Source organism: Brassica oleracea, chromosome C8 (assembly GCF_000695525.1).
Source record: "Brassica oleracea var. oleracea cultivar TO1000 chromosome C8, BOL, whole genome shotgun sequence".
In the NCBI taxonomy this organism is placed as follows: Eukaryota; Viridiplantae; Streptophyta; class Magnoliopsida; order Brassicales; family Brassicaceae; genus Brassica; species Brassica oleracea.
In genome coordinates, this window is record NC_027755.1 from 40,298,300 (window position 1) to 40,318,061 (window position 19,762).

The 19,762-nt window shown below is 36.5% G+C and overlaps 6 protein-coding genes and 1 non-coding gene across 8 annotated transcripts; 2 read left to right on the top strand and 5 right to left on the bottom strand.

The window, feature by feature from the left end:
- Positions 1–2,270: 2,270 nt before the first annotated feature.
- Positions 2,271–4,450, bottom strand: LOC106308121 (probable thylakoidal processing peptidase 2, chloroplastic). The gene is made up of 6 exons (XM_013745253.1): positions 3,631–4,450; positions 3,251–3,319; positions 3,089–3,157; positions 2,822–2,908; positions 2,678–2,745; positions 2,271–2,580 (listed from the first exon to the last, which is right to left on the bottom strand). Exons 1-6 carry the CDS (start codon positions 4,291–4,293, stop codon positions 2,454–2,456), a joined length of 1,083 nt encoding a protein of 360 aa, XP_013600707.1. The 5' UTR covers positions 4,294–4,450; the 3' UTR covers positions 2,271–2,453.
- Positions 4,451–5,489: 1,039 nt separating this feature from the next.
- Positions 5,490–5,560, top strand: TRNAG-GCC. Its single transcript has one exon. It is a non-coding gene; the product is annotated as a tRNA-Gly (tRNA).
- Positions 5,561–5,774: 214 nt separating this feature from the next.
- Positions 5,775–7,838, bottom strand: LOC106309702 (transcription factor RF2b-like). Its single transcript, XM_013746802.1, has 4 exons — positions 7,269–7,838; positions 7,059–7,191; positions 6,458–6,542; positions 5,775–6,363 (listed from the first exon to the last, which is right to left on the bottom strand). Exons 1-4 carry the CDS (start codon positions 7,685–7,687, stop codon positions 6,014–6,016), a joined length of 987 nt encoding a protein of 328 aa, XP_013602256.1. The 5' UTR covers positions 7,688–7,838; the 3' UTR covers positions 5,775–6,013.
- A 1,066-nt stretch (positions 7,839–8,904) lies between these two features.
- On the bottom strand, positions 8,905–9,473 carry LOC106310010 (monothiol glutaredoxin-S11). The gene has a single exon (XM_013747203.1). It carries the CDS (start codon positions 9,399–9,401, stop codon positions 9,102–9,104), a length of 300 nt encoding a protein of 99 aa, XP_013602657.1. The 5' UTR covers positions 9,402–9,473; the 3' UTR covers positions 8,905–9,101.
- Positions 9,474–10,415: 942 nt separating this feature from the next.
- On the top strand, positions 10,416–13,663 carry LOC106307135 (prolycopene isomerase, chloroplastic). The gene is made up of 13 exons (XM_013744008.1): positions 10,416–10,981; positions 11,142–11,348; positions 11,422–11,521; positions 11,614–11,696; positions 11,766–11,822; positions 11,894–12,046; positions 12,264–12,342; positions 12,426–12,574; positions 12,667–12,801; positions 12,878–12,991; positions 13,065–13,175; positions 13,244–13,352; positions 13,437–13,663. Exons 1-13 carry the CDS (start codon positions 10,580–10,582, stop codon positions 13,508–13,510), a joined length of 1,773 nt encoding a protein of 590 aa, XP_013599462.1. The 5' UTR covers positions 10,416–10,579; the 3' UTR covers positions 13,511–13,663.
- A 16-nt stretch (positions 13,664–13,679) lies between these two features.
- On the bottom strand, positions 13,680–15,060 carry LOC106307136 (DNA-directed RNA polymerase III subunit RPC8-like). 2 transcript variants are annotated; one of them, XM_013744010.1, is made up of 7 exons: positions 14,865–15,060; positions 14,685–14,777; positions 14,486–14,573; positions 14,330–14,414; positions 14,211–14,249; positions 14,020–14,112; positions 13,680–13,880 (listed from the first exon to the last, which is right to left on the bottom strand). In XM_013744010.1, exons 1-6 carry the CDS (start codon positions 14,973–14,975, stop codon positions 14,025–14,027), a joined length of 504 nt encoding a protein of 167 aa, XP_013599464.1. In that variant the 5' UTR covers positions 14,976–15,060; the 3' UTR covers positions 13,680–13,880; positions 14,020–14,024. The 2 variants fall into 2 exon arrangements, with proteins under 2 accessions (XP_013599464.1, XP_013599463.1); XM_013744009.1 differs by having other exon boundaries at positions 14,186–14,249.
- Positions 15,061–15,460: 400 nt separating this feature from the next.
- Positions 15,461–18,564, bottom strand: LOC106307788 (probable galacturonosyltransferase 6). The gene is made up of 10 exons (XM_013744839.1): positions 18,403–18,564; positions 18,171–18,307; positions 17,997–18,031; positions 17,764–17,805; positions 17,565–17,694; positions 17,424–17,482; positions 16,979–17,247; positions 16,509–16,866; positions 15,916–16,440; positions 15,461–15,743 (listed from the first exon to the last, which is right to left on the bottom strand). The coding sequence occupies exons 2-10, from the start codon at positions 18,280–18,282 to the stop codon at positions 15,468–15,470; spliced, it is 1,806 nt and encodes a 601-aa protein (XP_013600293.1). The 5' UTR covers positions 18,283–18,307; positions 18,403–18,564; the 3' UTR covers positions 15,461–15,467.
- Between the last annotated feature and the right edge of the window lie 1,198 nt (positions 18,565–19,762).

The window sequence follows — 19,762 nt, forward strand, 5'->3', positions numbered from 1 at the left end:
AAAATGTAAAGAATCAATTTTTAAGGTTTAAGTTAGGATTTGAAGAGAATTATTTATAGCATTTATTTAAAAGATATGTATGCCAAATTTATTGATATGATAAATTTGGAAATGTAATATTCGTTATCAATTTATATTATTGTTTTGACGAAATGACAAAAGTATATCATTTGATGTAATTCATATTAGAGAGAGGAATTTTTTTATATTCTGATATAGTTTTATTATATAAAAATAATTGACTTTTTATTATCTTTTTCTTAGTAGAGTTTTTATTTAACTTTTAAAATGATTTTATCTGTCTATATGGTATGGAAAGGATTATGGTATTATTATTTTTGTCAATACGTTCCTTGTGCATTTACATAAAGATTCAAAAAGTTCATGAGATTTAAATGAATTGGCTTCTATTAAATTTAATTGTATTCCTTTAAAATCTAAAATGAAATAATTAGAAAAATACATTAAATCATCATCAAATCATTTAAAATACATCAAAATCTATTAATTATGTTTTCAATTGAATTCTTTCAAAATCAATCAAATTCTTGAATCCAATACCATCTCCTAAAAGTTTCATTTAAAAAAAAATTAAGATAGCATTTTTTCCCAGTCTCATCACAACTACTCGACCAACATGATTCCAAGACATTTTGAAAAAGTTTGAAACTTTTACCAGTAGACAACATGGTTTGTGCTTGCTTTTTTGTTGTTCTCACCTATTTCGTGTGTCTATATATAGACTCTACAAAAACAAATTAAAAGTGAACAATGAAATATTTAAAAACAAATGAAAAATGTTATTATTACGAACTTCTTAAAAATGTTAAATTATTATGAAAAGTGAACAATGTTATTCGAAATTGGTTTACTTGTCAAAGAAAGTTTATAAACCACTAAAATAATAAAGTACTTAATCCAATAAACAATTTTCTTAAGAAATTGATGAATTACTTAATTGAATAACAAAAGAATTTAGTGAAAACTTCAACTCTTTCAAATTCAGTTAAATTTCTAAATTGAATACCTCAATCTTAGTTTGTTTTGGTTTCACTTAAACGCTTGAGAAGTAAAATGTCAAAGCCATCAAAGTAAACGTAAACATAAAAGTTGTAAATGTTGTTTATCAGTTTTTAACGATAAGCGCATTTCAAAGAAAAACGTCATAACACCGTAAAGTGTTAAAATTGATTTTTCTTCTCTAAAAATGTTATACTCAGCGCTATTAGTGTTATGTTGTTTTTTCTATAATGTTATACTAAATATAATATGACACTGTAGCGACGTGATACTTTTTTGAATTATTTTAAAATTTAAGCAGTGTAATTAAATATATTTTCTTTACAAAATTATAAAAAAATTGTATTGTTACATAGTTATGATATTAAATTGACATCATAAATTTTAAGTGCTTTCTAAATTGATTTAAATACATACAAGAAAATAATTTTGAAAATTATAAGATAAACTGACATGATAATATAAAAGCCCGAAAAATTGTTTTCAGTTCCATCAAAATAATTATAATACAAGGTATAATCTTTTTGATCATTTGGTGACATTTGATGTTCACTTTGAACTTGTTTTTTTTCGAGATGGTTCTCTTTCAGCTTGATATTAAGACGTTTGATGTTACATGAGATAATGATAATTTGTATCATAATGCATAATATGATCAAGGAGGATGAATGTAATAACAGTGTAACAATAAAGAACGAGTTGAAGTTTCAAGCGTAAAAGTTGAGATGATAAGTGTTGATTGATGATGTTTGATTTCAAGAATTATTAGTTCGACAAAAGAAAAATCTAAGTGTGAGAAGCTCATTTTGAATTTCGAAATGCATTAATCATACATTTTTTAGGGTGAATATGTTAATTCAAATAATTAGTAAAAGATGTATATATTTTTAGATGTAATGTATTTTTGTTTGTATGTTTTTAGTTATTTTAATTTCATATGTATTTCAAAATTATTATTTTACTGTGATATAAATATATTAATTGTTTTAAATTTATAAGTCCAATATTTATTAAAAATAATTAATTATATATGTTATAAGAATAGTGAGAATTTATCAAAAGAATTAAATAATTAAAAGAATCTTTTGATTTAATAATATTTTAATATGTAATATTTTTCTAGTGTCATACATAATTAATTATTTTTATGTCATACATAATATATAGTTTTGACACTAAAATAATCTGCGATTGTAGCAGCTCATCTTACCATTGGTGAGGTTTTACGTTTCAACACAACAACAAAAAAATCGCAACAAAAAAATGTTTCAGTTTTTTTTTTCCTTTGGGGTTTCCCATAGCATTCCATGTCTTCCATTAAGAGTACATAGAACGAAAGAATTGCTCTGTTGGCTTCACGATCAAAATGATGGCTGGCACCACCTCATCATCCATCCAAATCCTTGCTTAATCCTAAGAACCATCAGCACCGGTCACGAAACATCAACAGCCCCCTTTTGGATAGCTTGCTCATGGTGGTGTATTGTGTCTGAAACTTTGCTCGGTGGCCAATACCTAAACACGGATCTTCCAACGATGTTCTTTATTGGAAGTGGACCCCTGCATTTTTTACATTCATTCATGAATCAACATAGTTTCCACAATTTTAACACAAAAGGGCCATGAAATAGCTATAGATATTTTCCAAAGTGATTACCAGTTATGAGAGTCAAAGCTTTTGTTGCGGTTGTCTCCTAGGACAAAGACATAACCTTCAGGGACCAACTGCAAATAAAACAAGAGAAACCAACTTAGCTGCATTACTCTTGTACAACTTTTAAGGTCGAACAAGTTTGCTTACCATTGGTTCCATTTCGTAGTCAATTGGCTCTAATACAAAATCCTCCTCTTGAACGGTGTCATTCACTAAGAGCTTTCCATCACAAACCTATATGATACAAGATCAATAAGTTAGACAGGAAAATGATACAGAAACATAAAAACAAGGGCCTGTTTGAAGACGCAGGTTATCAAGAACACTACTAAAGTACTACCAATAAAAGTGAGCAAAAGACTTCAATGGGTGGAATAGAACCAACCAACAAGTGATTTAAATATAAGGGCTTACTTCGACCCAGTCACCTTCGCTTGCAACTATCCTTTTAATGAAAACATCAGTACAATTGTAACCATGTTCCTGCAGTTTTTCCAAGTAGAATATCAAACACCTCTGCAACACGTTCAAAAACATTTGAAGAAAAAAAACAAGAAAGGGTGATTTGTTACCTACCACCAAAACCGGAGGAGCCTTGAAGATGACTATGTCAGAAACCTCTGGCCTTCTGAACAAGTACGAGACCTGACCAGCACCAAAACCACATCCGCAAATCAATCAATCAATCAGACATGAAGCACAAACACACCACTAATTAAAAGCTTGAGTGAAAATCCTAGAATAGAACTGATAAAACCACCGTTTCAAAAGCCTCTCAATTTCAAACATGGATCTAACATTATAATTAATCATAGAAAATACATATAGGATCTCATTATACTCACAATGTACTGATAAAAGCCACCGTTTTTAAAAGCATCTCAACATCAATCATAGAATAAACCTATAGCATACTCACAATGCACAATTCAATAGCCAGAAACCAATACTCTCACCTTCTCAGCCATAACACGATCACCCACATCGAGAGTAGGGTACATAGACAACGAAGGTATAGACTTGGGCTCAGCCAACGCCGAACGGAACAGAAGAGAAACAGTCACCGCAGTGAAAGCCGCCTTAGCATCCTCCGAGCATATATTCAACAGCTTATTAACCCATCCGTTTCCAAAGCTCGACCCTTTACCACCACTCAACTCCACCTTCACATTCACATTCCCTCCTACTCCTCCCCTATCGATCTCACCAACATCCGTCGTCAACGTCGCCGGAATGCTGCACGGCATCCACCTAGACCCTCTCAGAAACGGAATCACAGAGGAAGTCTTGAACGGCGAGATCCCGAGGACAACGCTGCTGTTCATCCCCAGCAGATCCGGAGCTGCTCCGGTCAGCTTCATGACGGAGATCATCCCCGACACGAGCGGACTCTCTTCGAGAAGCTCTCTGGCGATGGTGGAGTACATCGAAGCAGGAGGGGACGATGGGGATGTAGATGATTTGTCGATATCGGGGATCTGACTGTGGTTGAAGATCCTGGGACGGAGGCAGTAATCGAAGCATGATCGGAGATCTCCGCTGCCGACGCGAGCCGCGGCGGAGGAAGCGATGTTCCTCGCGACGTAGCTGGAGTATGTGAAGGTAACCCTAATCGCCATAACGGTCGATTTAGGGTTTTAAGGTTTTAAGTGAGACGAGCTAGAGAATGTTGATTAACCGGTTAAGTTAAATTAAACCGGTTAAATCGGATCGGAGAATTTGAGATTCCGAGTTGAACCGGCCCGCTCTGCCGGTGGAGTTTCCCAGAGATATGGGGGAAGAAGGTTTGTCTCTTTCTCTCCAGAGAGAGGAGAGAGCAGTTATATTAAGGTCAAAATGAGACGGGGCCCACAATATGCAAATTTACATTCGTGTCCAATACTTTATTAGATTTGCTCTTCTAAGCATTTACTCTGTTTCCCGTACACAATGTACAATTAGATTTGATCTTCGAAATTACTTTTCTCCCGTACACATTATATTCCAGTCTTCCTTTATTTTGTTAAATTTGTTAATTAGTAATTTGTTATATTGTAAGGTTTTGACATTGTGTTTAATTGCCATATCTAAAAACATATATGCATGTATGAAATTATAGTAAATTCATTCCATTATCTATACTTTGATAATACATTTTATGTTTTTTTTTTGTTTACAGAATCTTAATATATAATTCATGTTTACGTACATAAAGGAAGCCGCATGACCACAGCGCATGCGTCATATCGTATTAAGAGATGCTTCACTGAATATTCCTTCTGGAGTAATAATCATTATATATTTAAAACTCTTAAAATAAAATAACAAATTTTGAGTAGCTTAGTCGTTAACTTAGTGAGGTTAGGTTTGACCACAACCTAATCAAAAAATGGATTCAGTTTTGTTACCTGTTTACAGTTCGTTTTAGCCCTTTTTAATGTCTTCCCCGACATAGATAAACACTAATCTCTCAATTTGTATCGTTTGATATGGTTGATAAGATATGAAGAAAGGATAGAAGGTTTACAAGAAGGCTTATTTGTAATCGTTGTGTGGCCATGTACCGTATAAGTAGAAATACCAAGCTGAAGGTTAATATGTAGTCATTGGGCAATTGGGTTAGCTAATCATCATTACCAGCTTCACGCTTGTCCTAGACAATTTCTGCTAAAGTGGTTCTTCCATGTAAAAGACAACATATATTACAGATACATATGACCATTAGAAACTTCATTTTCTTACCAATCTACAAATGAGTAGACTAGCGTATAAGTAAAACAAGTTTCTGATACCAAATGCGTATATTATATTTTAACAGCTTCTGCGTGTCATCAAAGCACTAGTGGTCTAGTGGTAGAATAGTACCCTGCCACGGTACAGACCCGGGTTCGATTCCCGGCTGGTGCATCTGAGCTGTGAAGAAAACGGTTAAGCGATGGTTGGGTCCATCGCATTCATCTGAATTCCAGATGGGATAAGCCACATACCGAGCTCTCTTTTTTTGGATTTTCATTTCATGAAAAAAAAAAGTCATAAGATATGTACACAAATGAATCTACAGAGAAAAATATGGAAGAATTTTTGTAAGTGTGAGTTGACATACATAAAACATAAAAGAAAATGCACCAAAATAAATTTATTCCAAAGGGAACACTAATTTATTAGAATCTCATTTGTTCCCCGAAGAACAAACAATGAGAGTAGCAACAATGAAACTCACAATCACAACAACACAACACCAACACAGTATTGTCACCTCAAAAAAAATAGAATAATAAATAGTAGTAGAAAGTAAATCAAATCAAATGAATTTTAAAGCCTATTAACAGTTGTATTGAGGAACCTCATGGTATGTCCTTGTCAATAGGCAGAGGAACTCTCACTAGCAGAGAGAGAAGGTCCTTCAGATTTTACCAAGCTTGAGCTATTATTATTGCTACTTATCTCTAGCCCTTGCAATCTCCCGTTCTGCAGAAACTCCGACACGCTCTGAGAATTGGACATCGCCTCCATTGGATTGTATCCGTGCATCTGCTGCATATCTTGGCCGTTGTTGATTGAGCCATGATGATAGGGTGGAATCGCCATGAAAGTGGAAGGAGAGTACTGAACCTGCTGCATTCCCATATCAAAGGAATCCGAATTACCAGAGATTTCTCCAGTCTCAATCTTCATCCTTTCCAATTCCTTCCTCAGTGCTTCATTTAGAGCTATGTTTGCATTAACAAACAAAAAAACAAAAAGCAGAGAGATTGAAGATCACAGACACCAAAACACATACAAAGGATTAGACTTTGTTGTTACCATTACGAAGGTGAGCTTGTTGCTCCATTGCTTGTAATCTGAGTTTCAGCTCTGTGTTTTCGTTTGCTAGTCCATTTGTATCTCTCTGGCCAATTCAAACAACATTGAATTCACAAAAACTTTCCTATAAAATTACTTTCTTGTGTAGAACAGAGCAAAAAGATCTTTAACTTTATTGTTTTGAAATCAAAACAACATTCGAACTAGACTCTTGAATTCAGCAAAACATCGTTCAAACTTGCCTATAAAGCTACTTTCTTGTATAGAACAGAGCAAAGATCTTTACTTTATTGTTTTGAAATCAAACTGAGACTCTTGGATTCACCAAAACATCGTTGAAACTAACTACCCTATAAAGCTACTTTCTTGTGTAGGTAGAACAGAGCAGAGATCTTTACTTTATCATTTTGAAATCAAACAACATCGAACATGGTTGAAACTTGCCTATAAAGCTACTTTCTTTTGTAGAACAGAGCAAAGATCTTTACTTTATTGTTTTCAAATCAAACAAAGAGACTCTTGAATTAACCAAACATTGGTTGAAACTTGCCTATAAAGCCACGTTCTAGTGTTAAAAACAGAGCAAAGATCAATACTTTACCTGGAAGAGAGTGAGCTGAGCAGAGAGAGTGGTGGCTTCGGTCTGAAGAGACTGAACTTTACGCTCAAGTTCCTGAATGTATCTTGCTTTCCTCTCCTTCGAACGTGCTGCAGATTGCCTATTCGCTAAGATCCTGTAATCAAATCCAAAATCTCTCTCATTGATCTTCAATTCAAATAAAGCCTAATGGGCCTAAAAAAAGAAAGGTACCTTTTGGCCCGTTTGGGATCGACGTTCCAAAGCTCGGAGAGCTTCTCAGGAGGCATAGCTTTCTTCGCGTCCATGATCTCATTAGCGTACATCGCGCATCCCGCGTCGACGGAGTTGCTGTGACGGTGGCGAGGACGAGACGAGGAAGAGGGAACGGAGTTAGAGGCGGCTGCGGCGGCGGCGGCGTGATTCGGAAACGCGGTTGTAGTAGGGTGCGGATTCGAGGAGAGGCTGTCGACGTCGATGAAGGAGGAGAAGAGATCGTCGTCGGAGGGAAGATCGTCGGAGGAAGGCGGGGGACCGGAGGAGGAGAGCGGATCCATGAACATGAACATCGACATGTCGTCGGAGCGAGATCGGCGGTGGAAGGAGGAGGGGATTTGATCGGCATTTGGAGGTTGAGGATCTGATTTCTCCATGAGAGGTTGATTGTGAATGTGCCAATTTTGAGAGTCAATGTGTGTTGTGAAGAAGAAGAAGAAGAAGAAGAAGAAGAAGAAGAAGAAGAGAAGGGAGATGATAATGATGGAGATGAAGCTCTCTCTTTCTCTCTCAGATGAAGAAGCGTAGGAGGAGGAGAAAGAGAGAGAGAGAGAGAGAGAGAAGTGACGTCACTAACTATAAATTGATATTTTTTAATTGGACGGTTTATAAAAAGGTTATTATTTAGTGATGAAAAGTAAAAAGAGAGGCACATTGACACGTGCATCTTGTCTCCCTCTTTTTTCATTACACTATCTTGTTTAATCTGGTCTTAATTATTCGTGTTTATGTTCTTAATACAGCTTAACTAGTCTCTTAGTTACATCCGGGTATTTTTACCTGGACTGAAAACCCGAACCGGAATCGACCAAAAATTACCCGATTCGGAACCAAACCAAAAATTTACAAGTACTTTTTGGGTCTAAATTTTTTTTACCTGAAAGAACCAGAACCAAATAGACCCGGACCCGAAAATACCCGATCCGAATAGATTCGATCCGATAAGAACCGATTTGTACCCGACTTAAAAACATGTATATCTAAAATTATGATTTTTTGTATTCTATTTTATATATATTATTTTATGATTTAGTTGAGATATCTTTTGCTAACAACATTTGTTATTATTTTGTAATATTTTTTAAATAATATGAAGCTTTAAAATGTAAAATTTAGAGTTTAAAATGTTTTGTTTTAATTATTAATAGTTTTATTTAACTTATTTTGTAAAATTTTAAATATATATGACAAATATCGACTAAATTTAATGGAGTTGGGTATGGACCCGGAAAATTACAGTATTTTATGGGTATTTTAATTATAGACTCGAACCGACCCGAACCCGACCCAAAAATTTCAAAGTACCTATTGTATCTAAATATTTAGGATCCGAAAGACCCGGATCTGAAAGGAACCGGCCCTAACCCGACCGGAAGACCCGAACGCCCATACCTACTCCTAGTAGTACTACGATTACATGTTCTTTTTAAATAGTTGTCTCAACAAAGTTTTTAATTAACAACTATTGCATAACATCTCCCCACGTCTGACTCAAGATTTTGCATTCTATAGTATTAAATTTCATGGGGGAAACTAATAAAGAAAGACTAGTAAGAGTTTTCACAATGCTGATGACAGTAAAGTTCAAAGAAACTTAGACTTGGAGAAAGCTATAAAATTAGATTCTTCTTCAAAATCCATGAATAAGACATCACAACATTTTACACAAGCACTACAATAATATAACGCATTACAAAGATTTGACTCAACTTTGTTTTCCTTATTGAAAGTTCATTTCGATAACTACTTTACCATTGCTTTTCCTCTTTGTTTTTGAAATAACCCTTCTTTTTAACATATATATGGCTTCACTAGGGGAACCAAGGAGCTGCTTAGGTGCATGGACATTACTTCGTTGGTCGAACCAACGAGCTTTCCACCAATGAAGACGGCTGGAACCGGCTTTGAACAGCCTAGCCTCATTAATGCCTTCTCCATCTCCCGGCATTCAGGGTCCTTGTCTATCTCGTGGATCTTAGGGCTAACCCCGAGATCTTGGAAGAGGACTTGAACCGCGTAGGACAAACAACACGAGCTCTTGCTGAATATAACCACTCCTTTCTCGGACGATAGTCTCATAACCTTGTCCATTTTCTTGATGGAGTGAAAGGAGTCTTATACAAAGACTCCTTCAAACCAAACCCGGAGATCGAGCTTGGTGTTGCTTGTGAGCCTTGTTGCTTGAGTCTCAAGGCTATTTATAACCAAGTAGAAGAAGAATCAGAATCCAAATACTTTTAAAAAGGCAGAGATCACAAGAAGATCGTGTTGAAAAGGATCTATAAAGAGGCTTTACTATGAACAAGATGATTCGAGGAGACCGAACCTTTTCTTAAGAGTTAGCCGCGTTACACACCTCTTGTTTTTCTTGAAAGAACCAAAAGAGGTGCATTGGTCATTCCAACGTTTTATTTCAGAGATTCAAAGATACGGTCTCAACGATACTCGTTCAAGTTGCTAAAAAGACAGCAATGGTCGTTGAATATTGATTGATGCTTGATGCTTTATTGGGCCATTTGATTTATTCTGTAGATTCTATGAATACTAGACATGGAATCAGATTCACCACGAAATTAAACCTTTATGTCCTTTTCGCGCCATATAAATCCTATGAGAGTTAAAAAAATCATTACAAAAAAGAGTTGCATTGGTCATTACAAAATCATTAATACCTATAATAATCTAATGAGTATTGGCAATGTTCTAAAAATCGCTAGACAGTGGTCAAGCGTTTTATAGAGGATTATTGTTTATGCGGTTGCTTACACTGATTTTTTAGAATGTTTAGACCGATTTTTTTAAAAATCAATTTGAAAAAATCGTTTCGTTCATATCCGATTTGCCGACTAAACCTATTTTTAGAACACTAGGTATTATTTAATGTTAATTTTTTTTTGTCATCTGATAATTTATTAAACAAAAGGCTAAATTTACAAGAAGGCCTAACAAATAGGGTTAACAAACAAAGAGACAAAGGCCCAACGACAACAAACTAAAATATATGACGGCCCAAAATTAATGAATAATCAACGGCCATGATTTGAAGTCACGAAAAGAAAGTTTTTTTTTTCTTTTTTTTTTTTTTTGTAATATCCTGCACTTGCGAGTGTTCTTCACCAAACATTTTTTTTCCTTCCACATGATGAAAATCAATTTTCCAAATTCGGATGAAAAGACAACACTTTTTTAAGTCTGTCTGATGGAGAATTGATTAGGTTCCGTAATATCCAAAGGACACAACACAGTGACGACGAACCAAGCTCAGAGCCATGAATCTCTGTCTCCGCAACCCCGTAACGTGTGCTGATCGCAGCTCCTCCTTGTTCTCGGCCTTGAAGACTTCAAATTACAAGCTGGGTACTTCAAAGTTTGGGTTTTTAAAGCATCATAAGAAGAATCATGTGGTTACAGTAAGATCTGTTTCTTCCACTGCTGTAGTAGAAGAAAGGACGAAGAGAGAAAGTGGAGGAGGAGAGAGTAAAGTGTACGACGCAATCGTCATCGGGTCTGGGATAGGAGGCTTAGTTGCGGCGACTCAGCTAGCTGTTAAAGAAGCTAAAGTTCTAGTTTTGGAGAAGTATCTCATCCCTGGTGGGAGCTCTGGTTATTACGAAAGAGATGGGTACACATTCGATGTGGGTTCCTCTGTCATGTTTGGTTTCAGCGATAAGGTTAGCTCGTTTGCTCTCGTAAAGACTCTCCCTTTAGATGAGAATGTTGAGTCACCCACCATCATCTCTATTGAAAAATAAAAATAAGTAAATTACTCTATTTATATAGCATAAAGCAGGGTTGGAGATGCAGTAATGAGTTTAGTTTTGATGGGGACAGGGGAATCTAAACTTGATAACTCAGGCGTTGAAGGCAGTTGGTCGTGAGATGGAAGTTATACCCGATCCCACCACTGTTCATTTCCATCTCCCCAGTCATCTCTCTGTTCAGGTTCATAGAGAGTATGATGAGTTCGTTAATGAGCTTATTAGCAAGTTTCCTCACGAGAAGGAAGGGATTCTTGGATTCTATGGCGTCTGCTGGAAGGTTCTGATGTGACTTTTTTACTTAATTGAATATTTGTAAGATTGTGTAATTTAAATATTACAAATTGGAACAGATCTTCAACTCATTGAACTCCCTGGAACTGAAGTCACTTGAAGAGCCTATCTACCTTTTTGGACAGTTCTTTCAGAAGCCGCTTGAATGTTTGACACTTGGTATTGGTTTTGATGTTTGTTTCTGTATCTATTAGTGTATACATAAAATGTACTGATATGAATCTGTTCATGTTGTTCTGTTTGCTTTACAGCTTATTACTTGCCTCAAAATGCTGGGGATATAGCTAGGAAGTACATAAAGGATCCTCAGTTACTGTCTTTCATTGACGCAGAGGTGAGAAAAAATGTCATTTGGTCCAAACATGCACAGTTTATTTTACACCATTTGTATTTTTGCCTGCAGTGTTTCATTGTGAGCACAGTCAATGCTTTGCAGACGCCAATGATCAATGCAAGTATGGTAGGATTCTTGTTCTGACATTTGGTGTCTACCCATGTTTCCCTTTCTGTTTCTCATGTGTTCAAGGACAGGTTTTATGTGACAGGCACTATGGAGGAATTAACTACCCTGTTGGTGGTGTTGGTGGAATTGCCAAGTCGTTAGCAGAAGGACTTGTTGATCAAGGCAGTGAAATTCTCTACAAAGCTAATGTGAAAAGCATCATACTTGATGATGGAAAGGCTGTAAGTTTCTGTATAACTCGTGCTACATATTATTCCAAGTTGTTGTTCTAAAAATCGATCTAGACGCCTGCCTAGTCAGCAAATCGGACCTAGAGGAAACATTTTTTTTTAAAATCGGTTTAGGCGCTCAAAATATCGGTCTAGCGATTTCGTGAACATTGATTCTTGCTTAATTTTTTGAAATTCCTATTTGGTTGTGTGTTTTTTTTATCTTCAGGTTGGTGTAAGGCTAGCAGATGGAAGAGAATTCTTCGCTAAAACGATAATCTCTAATGCTACAAGATGGGATACGTTTGGTAAGAGAAGACAATGACTTGCTTAAGTTGAATAGGTGTCTTGTTTTGTAAGAATACTTAGCACAGTATTACTAATGATGTAGGGAAGCTGTTGAAAGGAGAAAAGCTTCCAAAGGAAGAAGAAAACTTCCAGAAAGTGTATGTGAAGGCTCCATCATTTCTCTCAATCCATATGGGTGTTAAAGCAGAGGTTCTCCCTCCAGATACAGATTGCCATCATTTCGTACTTGAGGTTTGTTAGTTTCTTACTAAGATATATTATTGCCTTTGACAGAGTCATAGTTGTTTGAATGGTGGTTATGTTCTTTTGTTGCAACCTGGTAGGATGATTGGAAGAATCTGGAGGAGCCTTATGGCAGTATCTTCCTCAGCATTCCAACTATTCTTGATCCATCTTTGGCTCCAGATGGTCGACATATACTGCACATATTTACAACCTCTTCCATCGAAGATTGGGAGGTAAGGCTAATTTTATTGAATGAGTATGGATATGCCCATCTTATTTGACCATTTCATCTAAATTTTGGTACTATAGGGACTCACTCCAAAAGAGTATGAAGCGAAAAAAGAAGAGGTGGCAGCTGGAATCATACAGAGGCTAGAGAAAAAACTGTTTCCTGGTCTCAGTTCATCCATTACTTTTAAGGAGGTTAGGCTTAATCTATGTTCCTACCTAGATTTGCCATTCACATCTGTATATCTAAGGTGTTTTTATGAGGCAGGTGGGCACACCAAGAACACACAGGCGATATCTTGCTCGGGACAAGGGAACGTATGGACCAATGCCAAGAGGAACACCAAAAGGTTTACTAGGCATGCCGTTTAACACAACTGTAAGTCAAAGAAAAGATTAGATGGTTCTGGGGCTTATTAACTAAATGGTTTTGGCTGATTACAATAGGCAATAGATGGTTTGTACTGCGTTGGGGATAGTTGTTTTCCTGGTCAGGGAGTTATAGCTGTGGCTTTCTCAGGAGTGATGTGTGCTCATCGTGTAGCTGCTGACATTGGTGAGAAAATTTGTTATAGAGAGACTTGTTGATTGGTTATGAGAGTAAGAAGCTAACATTTTTTTTCATATTTTGATTTTGTAGGGCTTGAGAGAAAATCAAAGGTACTTGATGCTGGTCTTCTTGGTTTACTTGGTTGGTTAAGGACACTCGCATAGTCTCTAAAGGGTACAGGACACAAAGCTAGTGGAAGTGTTGATCAAGTCCATGAGAGCGGCTTTTACTATGAACAACCTTTTTTTTATTTTTGTGGTTTAGGATCAAGAAGAGTTGCACATAGATAATAAGAAAGAAAAAAATTCCATATTCAATACTTTTTTTGTCTTTTCTCTTCATACAATGATAAAATCAAATTAAGGAATCTAATCCTAGTATCATGGGCAAGGAGTCTAATCTCAACTTCTTATGTTTTAAGAAAAACATACTAGTTTGAAGAAGTTTGGTTCATGTATCATCATCTTCATTGTTCCTCTCACTACAACCCTCCCACCAAGAAACAGGGCCCAAGCCATCATCATCTATAGTCCCCTGCACATTTCACAAGATTTCATATTACTCGCAAAAGAAGCAAACCAAAAACTTCACTAGGAGGCTTAATACAGCTAGTTTCGTTTTATAAATTATGTAAATACAAGTAGAATATATATTCAGAGAATGATAAACTTACAGTGATCACCATAGGAGCAAAAAGCTTTGCATCCTCTTCTCCTCGCTCAGTTGGAACAGGTGGATAGCTGATGTTCTCAACTCTAAAATTGATCTGTGCCATTTACAAGGCAACGTTATAAACTTTTTCAAAACTTTGCACCTAAAGAGAACCAAAAAAGGTTAACTTGATATGAATCGTCGATAATATACTCTTGTTCTTCAAATATCCACACCCATCTCATTTGATTCCTGTTAAATGTTAAAAAAAAAAACATTTAACTTTGTGATCCAGTGAAGTATATAAAGATGCAGGTAAAAAAGCTCAATACCTATTGTAAGGGTCAGGCTCACAGCGGTTAGGTCTTGGTATAAGTGGAGCAGGCACATATATATCTTCAAAGAATCCAAGAGTCACTGCCACAGGGAACCATAAGTGTGCATATGAAACGTTATAAGTAACCATTATGCACAACACTAGCACTCACAGCGCAAGCCATTGGAATCAGATTCTTTGAACCTTGCAGCAATGACCTCACCAACGAATGGACGAAACACTACAATTATAAAAACTACCTACAACAATCACAAGAACAGTAAACAAAGATTCAATAGAAGCTGATGGGTCAAACAATGATGGCACTAACAGTGTGCAATGAAGAAAAAGATGAGTAATTTGAATTGTACCTTGTAGGTGGGAGCACCATCACCGGGTAAGACAAAACCTCCTTTTGCTGATTTTATGTCGTAAATAGACACGCAGAGGCCAATTGACAGAACCTTTTGAATTATCAAAAAAAAAAAAAAAATCAATTTGGTAAGATTAGGGAATGTGTAATAAGGGAAACAGAAGGTCAGTGAGCAAACCTTGTCCAAGAACAATTTTTGAAGCACTTTCTTAATGGCAACTTCGAGTGGGAGCTTAAGGAAATCCGGAGGCACTCTTACTGTATCTTCCAGCTCGCTAAGACAGAACATGTTTGCAGATTTTTTCGAAAAGCTTCGGAAGATTACGCTAAGCCTTGAGATTCAGCGGATTTGGCGCCTAGATCTTCTGAATTCAAATAGCCTGAGACGATGTTGGAAACTGAATATAAACCCTAGTTCTTATAACTGGGGGGAAGATGATCAGGTGAGTATGCACGTGAGTAAACTTTCTAATGGGCTTTTCAGTTGGCCCAATAAATTTACTAAGCTCAAAGTCAACACACAAACGAGAAAGAATTATATTAGAGTCATTACACAGTGCCAAACACAAGTAGAAGAGAGATTATATTTAAAACTCTAAAAGACGATCTGTTGTTGCTCTGACTAAGATTAAGTAAGCTCTGGAAAATATGAAAATATTAACACATAAAGAGTTAAAGAATGAAAGCTAATTAAAACATTGGTAACATGCTGAGAAGCTTGTATTTAAAAAAAAAAAAAAAAATCTAGAATTGAACCTAATTTATCGGAATCTGTTTCGTATCAAGCTTGAATATTGCACTGTTGCAAGTAGGAGTGATAGTAAGGGACATGTCTGTTCCAGTAACGTTTGTATTTCTCTATTCCAATATCCAACCACGGCTTCATGATCCCATCGTAGTGTATCACCGCTGCTTGTTCGATGTCAACCGTTTTGATGTCTGATTCTCGACCTAACCCCATCACATGCCATCTCTTGTTCAAAGGTAATGTTTGCCTATAAAATGTCAACCACCCTATTGGTAAGCTTCCAGCTTTCCACAACGGTCTCTTTGTTCCCTGCCCAAAAAACGAAAATCCCCAACTATCTCTGTTAAGTTTAGGTTCATTACACACATATAACAACTATACTAGCTACACTTATGTCGTCTGCTAGTTTGATGAGACGCATTTAAGCAGCTATAGGACTACAGGTGTTAGTTATTTGAGAGATTAAGTGTGATCTGCGTACCAGGTTGAAGTATTTTATGTATGTAGAAGTCAACTTCCGTCTTCTCCATTCTTCGAGATCAACTAGATTCATCCCAAACGCCCATGTACACGCTTTAGGATTGAATTTTCCAGCGACCCATGCGTCTGAGAAGTTAAGAAATGTGCTCATTGAATGCAGTGAAGCTTCTTCACCTTCTTGACAAGTCTCTACAGCACCAACCACCTTCCCTTTCATATCAATGCTCCACAGTCTACTCAAGTCTCGCTGAACTACTACATCATGGTCAAAGAGTACCACCTTGTTCAAACCCGGGAATATATCAGGGAGATAGAAGCGTGCGTGGTTGAGGGTAGAAATGAATCTTGGGTCATTGGAGTTTTGCTTCATCAGCAGTTGATCAAAATCTGAAGGCAGGACATCCATATCATCAATGTTTTGGATTTGGATAGTAGCTGTAGTTGGAATGTTTAGCAAAAACCACATTGAGATTGATGGGTAGTTAAGTGAATCAGTCACCACATGGAATACTATTTTTTCCGGATCCTGCAAACAGCAATCATAACTCAGCACACTATTGTCAAAATAACACAGAAGAAATGTGAAAATTTTACCTTTGAAGAAGATATTGTAGAGTTAACAACGACTGCAGAAGCCAAAACATTGTCAGAGAAGACAACATAATGACTGAGACTAGGATCATTGTAATTTTCCTGGTTAGGCATCTGTCTTTTTTCAGGATCCAGGGCAAAGTACTCTGATGTCAAGCGCATGGAGAGACAGTGTTGCCCTTTTGGGGTGGTCCTTGCAGCAAGGTGCATTAGATATGTTGCTTGGTTTTTCTGCGTCTGAGCTAGCTCTTCTGTATTGTAATTCATGGCACGGAGTTTGGTAGCCATGGCAGGGCAGTTGGTGAAGACACGACTAGCCTTGTATAATGCAGCTTCCATGGGCTTCAACCTGCGAAGGGCGCTGAAAGAAACAACCATAGCAGATGTTACCATAAGAATCTTCTTAAACAAAAAGGGTTTTCACGGATGCAATTAAACTATCATCTCCTCTTGAATCAAGCAGTTGTGCTTACCCCTTCGATAAGTCTTTATCCTTTGTTACGTCACCAACAGCCCGTTCCAGATCTCTCATTCGAGTTCTCAACTCCTTCACAATCTGAGAATTACTTCCAGGTGGGGCAAAATTCAGGTAGGCCTTAGCTTGTATAACTTTGTCTCTGATCTCCTTTATCTTCACATCTGTTGCTCCATCACGCTGCGCCTTTGTGCTCTTTTCAAACTTGGATAGAGGGGGTTTGTAATCCGTTTTATTAGCAAGTTGAATAACTGTTAGAAATTGATCCTGACACAAAACAAAACAACAAATCATAACGTTGATACGTCTGATCGAAATACGTTCATGGAAACTGGAAAGCCAAGTTGGGATATTTCTATTCACTAGATCAACTAAGCAACAGAAATGTTTCATAGCCAGAGCATTCATCAAGGTCTAATAAATCAGTTGGATAAAACGCACACCTTCCCATCAGAGCTTTCTGTCCTCCGTTGTGTCTCTTCCCTGAATTTGAGAATATTTCCTGAAACTCGTAACAACTAGAGAGATAAGAAAGTTGAAGAGTTAATTAAAAAAAAAAAGCAAGCTTGAAAATATGATCACACCATCAGTTCTTGGGAAATAAACTGCTTTCTCATTCTCGTTGGGATGGATAACAGCACTGTCTTCATTAAACTCCACATCCTTGACCTTGAGGAGAATGTGCCTTGGCCCCTTCAAGCCTACTCCACCTTCCTGAATCACAAAGTTAATTAAATGAAGGGTTTTGACTCTTGAGGAGATGACTTTAGCTTCCAAACTTACATGTTCGATAGCATTAAGTCTAAGGTCATTTGTCTTGTATCTCTGCAGAAAAAAACGGTAGCATCTCAGCTACAGTGCATAATAAAAGCTAAAGCGTATAACCAAAAGCAAGATTAAGATCTGAAAACTTAGCACACAATCAGTGGAGAATCTCTCAAACTGATTTGATTGTATTAGCTCAATTAGAACAGAGTGATAAAGAGATCGAATAGCAAGATATCAATCACACTTACAAAGTTGGATAACTCTTCGATCGATTCTCTCCGACCTGCGAAATGATAATCGAAACAAACTCAGATGAAGAGATTCAGTCAAAGATCAAAGTCAACAAGCAATAATTCCACACGATCATCCACTGAAAAATGTTACGAAAACGAATCCAAAAGGATAAAGGAGAGGAAGCTGACCAACGGGAGTGATGCTCTGGAGCCGATTCGAGACGAGGATAAGCGGGGCGAAGAAAGAGATCGATAGCAGGGAGAGGAGGAGAATCCTCTGCCATCGACGACTTTGCTTCATGAGTATGCGAAACGCTAAACACTAACCTCTCTTCCTCGATGAGTATTCGTAGCTCTTCAGATAAAATCTTAACCGTTCTCCAGGAAGAAGAAAAAGAAGAAGCACGAGTCTCTCTCTCTCTCTCTCTCTGGAGATACCCTGCTTGATCAACAAGCAAGAGGCGAGACGCTGAGTAAACTTAGGGTTTATAGATCCTTCCGGTGGTTTTGCTTTCCTCTAGAAATGACAGTTTATATGATTCTTCGCCTTGGGGGAGTTTTAGATTCAGAGCTTCCTTCATGATTCATTCTGTTCTAATTTATTTTTTTAATCATTGTTTAATGATAGTATTATTTAATGACGCGGTGATGCGGATCAGGTGCGGGCGGGTGTACATGTGAAGTTATGTGCTTACGCCGTTGATGAAGCTGCAAGTAAATAATGTGATCACTAGAGTTATGGATATGAAATTTCTTACTGTTATTTTTTATAGTTATGAAACAAAGTAATAATTTGTAAATACTATTTTTTAATATGCTGTTGATAGAAACTTTTCTTAAAATAACTATAAACACACATAGTAAGAAACTAGGGGTGGGCGTTCGGGTACCCATTCGGATATTTCTGTACTTCGGGTCGGGTTCGGGTATTTTTAGTTCGGGTTCGGTTATTTCGGATCGGGTTCGGATATTTAGATTTTGAAAAAAAAAATTAATTTTTAATTTCTCAAATTTCTTATATTTAAAAATATAACTTTCACTTAACTAATTTTTTATTTTTAATAGATTGAATGGTTAATATATTTGGACATAACATTTTGAAACTAAAAAAGACATTAATTTGGTTATTGTTTTTAAATTTTGGTTGTAATTTTTTGTTAATTCTTGAAATAAAAAGTTTGACATACATTTTAAATGAGTAGCAAATCATTTTCTCCGTAATTCTATGTATATCATATGAACTTAAAGTATGTGTACTATCAATATAATATTTTATATAAAATGAGAGATGTAAACTAGAAATATATGATTAATTATACATATGATCGGTTATCTTCGGATATCTATTCGGGTTCGGATATTAACCGTTCGGGTTCGGATATCCAATCTCTCCTAATTCAATACCCGTTCGGATATTTTGCTACTTCGGTTCGGGTTTTTCGGATCGGATTCGGGTGCGGCTTCGGATATCAAGTAAAGTGCCCATCCCTATAAGAAACGATAAAAAAACGATAAAATTGAAACTATAATGTGAAAACAAAAGCTTACAAAAACATTACTTAAAAACACACACATAATAACGAGTGCTGTGCAGCAAACTCTTTTTTTTTTTTTTTTAAGTTTTCATAAATTGAATTGAAATACAGACATACGAATAAGAAAACAGAAGAAAATACAGGGAATTAGAGCACAAAAACTCAAATGGAAACAACAATTCCCACCCGAAAGAATTACTAAACCCATGCTCTTAGTGATGCAACAGCATGCTCTAGAAGATGGTC

Coding starts and splice junctions, on each gene's coding strand:
- LOC106307788 (XM_013744839.1), bottom strand. CDS start 18,282: ATGAAGCAAAGTCGTCGATGGCAGAGGATTCTCCTCCTCTCCCTGCTA. Junction 17,248..17,423: donor CAGAAAGCTCTGATGGGAAG/GTGTGCGTTTTA, acceptor GTTTTGTGTCAG/GATCAATTTCTAACAGTTAT. Junction 15,744..15,915: donor ACATAAAATACTTCAACCTG/GTACGCAGATCA, acceptor TTTTTTGGGCAG/GGAACAAAGAGACCGTTGTG.
- LOC106309702 (XM_013746802.1), bottom strand. CDS start 7,687: ATGGAGAAATCAGATCCTCAACCTCCAAATGCCGATCAAATCCCCTCC. Junction 7,192..7,268: donor GATCCCAAACGGGCCAAAAG/GTACCTTTCTTT, acceptor ATTTGATTACAG/GATCTTAGCGAATAGGCAAT. Junction 6,364..6,457: donor ACAAGCTCACCTTCGTAATG/GTAACAACAAAG, acceptor ATGCAAACATAG/CTCTAAATGAAGCACTGAGG.
- LOC106310010 (XM_013747203.1), bottom strand. CDS start 9,401: ATGGACAAGGTTATGAGACTATCGTCCGAGAAAGGAGTGGTTATATTC.
- LOC106308121 (XM_013745253.1), bottom strand. CDS start 4,293: ATGGCGATTAGGGTTACCTTCACATACTCCAGCTACGTCGCGAGGAAC. Junction 3,158..3,250: donor AGGCTCCTCCGGTTTTGGTG/GTAGGTAACAAA, acceptor GAAAAACTGCAG/GAACATGGTTACAATTGTAC. Junction 2,909..3,088: donor GCGAAGGTGACTGGGTCGAA/GTAAGCCCTTAT, acceptor TGTATCATATAG/GTTTGTGATGGAAAGCTCTT.
- LOC106307136 (XM_013744009.1), bottom strand. CDS start 14,975: ATGTTCTGTCTTAGCGAGCTGGAAGATACAGTAAGAGTGCCTCCGGAT. Junction 14,415..14,485: donor TGATTCCAATGGCTTGCGCT/GTGAGTGCTAGT, acceptor TCCCTGTGGCAG/TGACTCTTGGATTCTTTGAA. Junction 13,881..14,019: donor TTGCTCCTATGGTGATCACT/GTAAGTTTATCA, acceptor TGAAATGTGCAG/GGGACTATAGATGATGATGG.
- LOC106307135 (XM_013744008.1), top strand. CDS start 10,580: ATGAATCTCTGTCTCCGCAACCCCGTAACGTGTGCTGATCGCAGCTCC. Junction 12,047..12,263: donor TACTTGATGATGGAAAGGCT/GTAAGTTTCTGT, acceptor TTTTATCTTCAG/GTTGGTGTAAGGCTAGCAGA. Junction 12,992..13,064: donor CATCCATTACTTTTAAGGAG/GTTAGGCTTAAT, acceptor TTTATGAGGCAG/GTGGGCACACCAAGAACACA.